General features: G+C 41.7%; 1 protein-coding gene across 2 annotated transcripts in view; it reads right to left on the bottom strand.

Moving 5' to 3' along the window:
- Window positions 1-8,132, bottom strand: part of bcl11ba (BAF chromatin remodeling complex subunit BCL11B a) — a 47,759-nt gene that overhangs the window by 10,904 nt on the left and 28,723 nt on the right. The window contains exon 1 of one of the 2 annotated variants that reach the window (XM_037746567.1): window positions 2,560-3,260. The exons of the other annotated variant lie outside the window; for it this stretch is intronic. Within the exon in view, the coding sequence (XP_037602495.1) occupies window positions 2,560-2,620 (61 nt within the window). The 5' untranslated portion in view covers window positions 2,621-3,260. Of the gene's footprint in view, window positions 1-2,559; window positions 3,261-8,132 lie in introns of those variants that run through there. 2 annotated transcript variants of the gene reach the window in all.

The raw sequence follows: 8,132 nt of genomic DNA, 5'->3' as shown, positions 1-8,132 counted from the left end.
CCTCGTGTGGTTCTTTCTAAAGTAGTTTATTGTTGGTATTCTGTGTATGTTGATGGATGAGGATGAGGATGAGGGTCAAGGTGGTCCTGCTCTATTACCTGTCTCTGTGTAAAGACCTTTATTGTTTAATTTTGTGCCTATATAATGCATATTACTAAAATAATGTGTTGGATCAAATTATCACACAGCAAATTTGGGCCAGGTAGTATTCTATCAGAAAAACTGTACACAAAGACGAGAAGACATGGGGGATGATAGGGCCCCATAGCAGGTTAAACCGGATATGCACAAGACAAAACTCTTCATGTGTAAAGCAACTATTTGGTAGGTTTTCAAAATGTTAAGACAATAAAAATGTGCGCAACAATAATCATATTAATATATCATATTAAGATCATGTCACCAGGATATGATTTCGCTGTAAGCCAATAAATGATAACATTAAATTATTACCCATCAGCCCTATGGTGCACAACCACCCTCAATGTAGCTAGAGCAGTAGTCCACCAATCAGAAGGTCGGTGGTTCAATGTCCTTGGGCAAGATACTGAACCCCAATTTGAGTGTGTGTCTGAGTGTTTATCGTTCCTGATGAGCAGGTGGCACCTTGTACAGCGGCCTCAGTCTCCAGCGTGTGAATGGGTGTGTGAATGGGTGTGTGAATGAGTGTGTGAATGGGTGTGTGAATGGGTGTGTGAATGAGTGTGTGAATGGGTGAATGCTGGCTTGTGTTGGAAAGTGCTTTGAGTAGTCGCTAGGTCGAGAAAAGTGCTAAATAAATGCAGTCCTTGACAACAAAACATTACAGAGAAAGTTAAGTAACTATTAACAGCTGCTTAGCTGAACTAATATCCTGTCTTTTTTATGAATGGCTTCTATTGTAAGTATTCTGAGTTTCTGAACATGTCTGTGTATGTGTAGGATTTAATTAGCCTAGCTTCCATATACTATATATACAGTATACAGTATAGTGTCTCTATCACTGTTAACAAATACAATTTAGACAACTATAGCCACATATAAAACTGATCATTACAAACCATTATTGTGTTTTTTTTTCCCCCCAGTAATGTGATTCAAATATAATGACCGCAATTCTAGTCCTGATTCAACTAGGTTTCCTTTTCTTTCTCTCATTCATCCATCTGTCTCCATCATTTCATCCCTCTGGTTAGTGTAGTACAGTACTCTCCTCTCCTGTCCCTTCACCTTGATCTCTCAATCAAGGAGGCTTAAGGACACCGTATTGTACAGTAGCCCCCCCCCCGCGCTCCCTCCGTCCAATCAAACGTGGATTAGAGACCTGAGCTGGTTTGCATACAGGAAGTGTAGCAGCAGAGCAGGTCTTGATGTAAGGGGAGCAATGTCAGCACCGAGGCATTTACATACAGAACAAAGCTGACATGAGCCAAGGGTACAGTGGCTCTCTCTCTCTCTCTCTGTGTGTGTGTGTGTGTGTGTGTGTGTGTGTGTGTGTGTGTGTTCCTCTCTTGCTCTTTCGTCCACTTGTAAAAAGTTTCCTGACATGTTTTTTTGTTGTTGTTTTTTGCCTTATTAAACCAGCGGTGTCATTAACATGTGTATGATTTAAAGGTGCCCCCCATCCAGACACATACACATAAACACATGCACTAAAGCACAAATCCTCATCTTGCATGGCTAATGTCTTGTTTATCACCATAGCATGGCAACAAATACATGCAAATAAGAAGTGCGTGTGTGTTTCCATCTCTGCAGACACAGTACACTGTCTCACATACAGTATGTAGGCTATACACTGTGCATACATCCATGCTACAATAAGAACTAGGAGAATGTTTTTCTTTTTTTTGCTTGTGGAGAGTTACGAAGTGTTTAGTCTGTGCGTGTGTCTCCTCCTAATGAGATAATTTCAAAAAGTTGAGCTCATTTGGCGCCGAGTTCCCAGTATTCTTTAAGCAATCTGTTAGTTTTGAATGAAGTGGTTTGAGAGCAGGGTTTTAACGTCATCCAACAGGCTTTTTAAATTGGCTTTAATAGCTTGCGACTAAAATCACTACAGGACCACACAGCAGCAACTTTAATTAAATCGTGCCCTAACTGTACGGAAATGAGAATCTCAAGTATGGGCTTTATCTGCTGCATCTGAGTCACTGATTCACTACAGCTACTTCACAGCTCCCAAAGCTTCGGTTGGCCAGAATAAAAACTCCTTCTGGGGAAACTGAGTCATCTCTGAGCTCAGCTCGCCACAGATGCTGTTGGCTAAAGACCAAGAGGCAAACCCCAAACTCTTGCTGCTATACAGGCTGTTACTGTCAGCTTACATGCCATGAGCTGGGTTCCCATCCAAGGTTTTTTTTTCTTTTCTTTTTGTGAATTATGATGTGTCAAAAGTGAAAAGCTGAATGGAAAATTCAATATTTGTTTTTGAAAAATGTTATGCCCATTTAAAGTAGATTGTTTGTTTTTTTCTTTTTTAATAAGGAATCTGGAAGAATGAAAAGACATATGCTCTTTACACGAAAGCTGAAAAGTGTTTTTTGTATTCTTTTCAGTAGAAATCTCCCTGATACTCACACTGAACAGACGGCCAAAGTGATCCCAGAACTCCTCTGTTCCAGAGAGAAGAAAACTTCATTTATAATCACATTTACATTTGTAACAATGTATATTACTCACATTTCAACTCTATAACATCATTTGTGACATAATGTCAAGATGGTAAATTAAAAAAAACACTCTAATGTCTTTGAATATTTCTGTTGTTTGTGGCCATCTCCGACAACCACGAGTCCTACGCAGGTTGAAAGTCAGCAGCTCAACAGAGTACGCTAGCCCAGTAGCTTTGGCTAATCCAGACGTTAGCGGTCAGAAAACAGTGACATAAGACACCAGAGATCACAGCTCAACAGTATTCAACTGTTTAACAGTTTACTTTTTCAGTAAGAAGAAAAGTGAAAAGCTGAATGGAAAATTCAATATTTGACTTTGAGAAATGTTATGTCCATTTAAAGTAGAGATAGTTTTTATCTGGGCAACACAAGTTAGCAAAACAGCAGCTAGCCCGGGGGTGATGTTTGGACTTTGACTCTTTAATTGCATTTTCTTTTTCACTTCATTATTCAGTCTGACATTATGTTCATGTTAGTGATTTTCTGTTTGAAAGAGGGGTGGTTTATCCCTACTCAAACAATAGAGACTGACGTATCTGTAAATCTTGCGAGAAGTTGTAGCGTTGCGTCGATCTGATGCACGCTTGGCGCCATTTTGACCTACTTGAACCGCTTCAAAAAAGTAGATGTGGGCTTCAGTTCCGATGTAGGCTCTGCAACAAGCCTACAACATTCTATCATGGGTACAATCCCTGCTGTTGGTGGCAGGAACATTCTTTTCCCAGGAACGTCTTTATTTGGGCACAGCTGATGAACACCTGCTTAACTCACATTTTACGCCTCAAAAGTTATCATGACACTGATTTGACAGTTGGGTGGAAGCCAAGCGAGCGTTGGTATCCAGCAGAGCCGGTTGATCTCACCAGGACTAACTCAGATCAAAAGGTTAACAGGTAGCATCGAAAGAATCAACATGAGCTGCATTTATTTGTATTCCCCTTCTCTGCGTAACTCTCTGTCCTTTACTCTGTCTCTTTCAGAGTGAACCTTCTTTCATCCCAGCACGAGTTGAACTTCAGCATTACCACATCTTCTCTGCATGTTACCAAACCAACAAAGGATTATCACTGTGGAACGTGTGCTTGTGTGTGTGTGTGTGTGTGTGTGTGTGTGTGTATGTATGTGTATACAAGCCCTGACAGTCAAGGCAAGGCAAGAAAGAGAGGGAGGCAGGGAGAGAGGGAAGGGGTTTTGGCATTCTTATGTTGTGAATTTTAAAAGAAGGCTTAACTGATCATAGCCAAATTAGAATGCATTTAGCTCATCAGGGGAGTGGAGCAGCAGCAGCAGGAGGAAGAAGAAGAGGAACTTGGTCTCACACGACATGACAAGAAACAAGTAGTCCTTAGTGCTGTAGTGAAAATTAGGAGTTGAGATGCAATCCAAAACAAACTGCCGCAGTGAGTGTGTGTGTGTGTGTGTGTGTATGTGTGTGTGTGTGTGTGTGTGCCCTGTTCACAAATTAGAGGGATTACCAGAAGAGAGTGCCAGAGCATACTAGCTAATCCCACACACTGGCCTGCACCACTGCACCTGGGGAGTGTGTGTGCGTGCGTGTGTGTGTGTGTGTGTGTGTGTGTGTGTGTGTGTGTGTAACTGTATGCGTACATGACATGTATGCATATATGTGAGGGGTGTGGTAGCAAGAAGGACTCTGTAGGGGCATCGTCCTCCCCCAAACACACCCCCCTGGAGCCAGTGGCCTCCCTAATCCTGGACGCACACACCTCGCAGGATGCACCTGGTACATATCACTGTGTGTGTCGATGATGAGACAGGGAAGCCAAGGTGTGTGTGTGTGTGTGTGTATGTGTGTGTGTGTTCAAATTTAGAGCTGACAAGGTGTATCCAAAGTATCGAGTTGTTCAACCAAAAGGTGAGAGTAGGGGTGTGAGAAAATATCGAAAAAAATTTAATATTGTGATATTGTGTTTTGTGATACTGTATTGATTCTCAAAAACACTGTATTGATTTGTAATTAATAGTTTACATGCAAAGATGAACTCAGTCAATACTTTCTGTCATCGGCAGAGAGATGCTCCTCTCAGTGTGTGTGTCCTCTCAGAGTAGAGCTATGATGTTGGATGTTACAGGGACTGGGATCAATGCAAATGCAGATCCTACTGTTCTGATGGCAGAAAAAAAGGAAACGTACTCAGATTTTATGCATGTGGTGGTGTGTTCTTGACAGTTTTTCTAAAATTAGATTTAAAAATCTCAATATATCACCTTGCTTTCAGTATTGCAGTATATCGTAACATATTGAATCGTAATCCCTGTATATGATATGTATCGTATCTCCAGATTCTTGCCAATACACAGCCCCAGGCAAGAGGCTACAATGCTTACTACAAGCTGAGGTTAGTGGCAATTAAATGAAGATATTAAAGGGGAACTACGCCCATTTTCAAAATTGTGCGTGTCCGCATATAGTGTACATAAAGTGTTTATGGACAAGAATGTATAATGTTCCTTTATATTCTTAATATTTGGAAAAAATGTGAAAGGAAAAAAAAACAAGAAATGGTCTGAAGTGATTTAGAAATCCTACATTTTAACAAAAATATATTTGAAATCATGTAATGATTGTAACCCTAACAATAGCAGGTTCTAAAATAATCATTTTGGATTATCTAATTAAATGTAATAGTGGGAAGTCACATGACTCCTTTAAAGAAAGAAACCAGTACTAATAACACTTCATGAAGGTCGCATATATGAAAACAACCTGATTGTCATTTCTTTAAACAGCAGAATGTAGTAGATGATCAGTCTCTTATTGGGCGTACTGAGGCACATCTTCAGTGTTTACAGTACTATCCTGCGTGGACGGCTCCTCTGTGGACGCTCAAAGTGTTTTTGTCTTTTGAGGTTTAGTCATTGACATGTTGTCAGGTGAAGAGTTGGCTTGGTCTCTGTAGCCACAATAGAGAAACTCTGCCATGAGCCTGATTTGACCGGGACAGCGCTCCAACACATTTTTGGATCCCTCTCTCTCTCTCTCTCTCTCTCTCTCTCTCTCTCTCTCCTCTATGTCTCCCTGTCGCTTGTCCCATCCAAATCCTCTCCCTCCTTGCCTCCACTTATATAAAGCTCGTCCAAATTGCACACTGCCAAGTGGGAGTCTCCTGGAACACACCACACACACACATACATGCCAGAGCGCCATCCCAGTCCCAGACTATGATGTAGCAGTGCCCCTCCTGTCTGAATAAGACATATTACAGCACTGCCTGACACCAGCGTCAAGAAGAAAAGATGTCTCTCTCTCTCTCTCTCTCTCTCTCTCTCTCTCTCTCTCTCTCTCTCTCTCTCTCTCTCTCTCTCTCTCTCTCTCGCTCCACCAACGAACCAGACAGAGTTGAGTGTAATCCCAGGTTTATGAATTGAACATTATGCCCTCTGATCAGCTTCACCTTTTTCAACTTTCAGAGCAAAGCAGAGATCTTTTTCTTGTAAATGTAACCTTTAGCGGCTATTTAAATATCTTCTTCCTCTCTATAAAACGACAGAATAAAAGAAGACATATTGGAGTTGACTAACTCCACCCGTGGAGTAGAAAGAAAGTGAGGTGGAAAAAGAGGTGAAGCAGGGAGGGGAGAGGGGGGTGAAAATGAAGGAGTGTAGCCGGGGCTCTGAGTGTTATGGTCAGACTCCACTTGTTTATACAGAAATGGCAGCGAGAAGTAGGAGCGGGGAGGGAGAGGGGATTGGAGGGGGGGCAGGTCGAGGACGAGAGCAGATCCAGACCAGATGGAGGTTAGAGGAGGGCATGGATGGAGGGATGAGGGGACAGGTCTGTGCTGGAGGCCCTTATAAGGCCTGGAGGACTGGAGAGCTCTGGAAAGGCAGCAGAGCCACAGCACAACTATATACCTGCAGGCCGGGACAGGGGAAGCCACCTAAAGCTACACTCGTTGGATCATACTCCTTTGATACTTATATTCTAGAGTTTGAGTCTTATTTTCATAGTTTATGCCTTCATTTGATCAGTTATGATAACACTGTGCTCAGCAAGTTAACTGTTGAGATCACTATGATAAAGTCTAATCTGACAGGAACCATGAATAGTAAGGTGGTGAACAAGCCAACACTATCTCCAGGTTATCCAAACCAAATTATTTGGAAGTAAAGTATCAAAATAAAAGTAATAAAAGTAAGTAAACTGCGCACAACTATGGCAAGTCCAGTAGGTCAAAGTCAGACAGTGTGGGTTATATTTTTACCATGTGTCTTCATTTCTAAGTTTGTTTAAAACCCATCCCGTCATTTGACTTGTGTTTCTAGCCCTGTCTGACTTTGTAGTAATGTTGCCGCATTCCCAGATATCAGTAATTCCTTTTCATGTTTCAAGTATAGTGTTATTACTACCAATAATAAGAATGGCCCAATCTACAAAAAGAGCTGCTATTATCCTCATAGCCATAACCATGTTTTCAGAAATGTTCAGGTCAGGAGTCCAATCAAGTCTGTAAAAATGTTGTAATTATTTTAACATTTTATTTATTCATTTAACTGTTCAATTTTATATTTAGTAAATTTCAATACCATGCATGCTAATTTTAAATATGATAAGAAAGAAAACAATATCCACAACTAGGTCCATTTAGTAACAGACAGAGTTTGCTCAGTTATTTAAATAAATCTAATATATTATTAATAAAAAATAATAAATTAAGAAATATAAAAAACGGTGATGAGAAGACCTACCAGTGTGGTAGTTAAAGCTGATTATCCTTCAGGACTTAAAGCTACTACGAGGAACTTTACTTTTGTGTTTACGACAAGTGTAGTGATTCCGAGCACCAGACTCCCTTTAGAAAACCTCTCATTTTACTGCAGCAGGGTCTGATCCTCTGCCTTGTGCAGTCCTGGTTCTGGTTCTCCCGTGCCTCGAGCGGGCCCAGCGATACGGTGTTTTCTCCCAGCGGGGATTGGTGGAGCAGTGAAGCGAAGCTCTGCTCCTGGCAGGAGGAGCCACTACTGCCGGGCGCAGAGCTCTCCACCTCCCACCGGAGCTCCGACTGCAGGTGGAAGGCAGCAGCGAAGCCGGATGTGAGTCTGTCCGCGGAGGGCTGGTCGCTGTCGGAGGCTCCGCTGGAGTCCGAGCTGAATGAACGTCTGGTTGACCTGCATGATTTTGTCTGATTTCACGCGGAATATGACCCGGTCACCCCGATGACAAGCGTTAAGAATAACTATATAGAAATCTTCTCGCTGATGGTCTCGTTTACTGATGTAGGTCATAGAGAGGCATCGGAAGTACAATGAGACTGTTTCATAACCAGTTCCTCACAGTAACTTTATGTATCACTTCGGTGAAAGTGTATTTGTGTTTGTATTAGTAGACATTGCCACAGTTATGATCACTGACTGGAGATCCTTCCTTTGTATTAGCCGTACAGTACACTGCCTGCAGCAAACACCAACATTACTGTAATGACCTGTTTCAGTCTATACTGTTGAGTACGGTGCAGG

Source organism: Sebastes umbrosus, chromosome 16 (assembly GCF_015220745.1).
Source record: "Sebastes umbrosus isolate fSebUmb1 chromosome 16, fSebUmb1.pri, whole genome shotgun sequence".
Classification (NCBI taxonomy): domain Eukaryota; kingdom Metazoa; phylum Chordata; class Actinopteri; order Perciformes; family Sebastidae; genus Sebastes; species Sebastes umbrosus.
The sequence above is the reverse complement of the archived record's forward strand: the minus strand, read 5'-3'. Positions and strand labels throughout refer to the sequence as shown.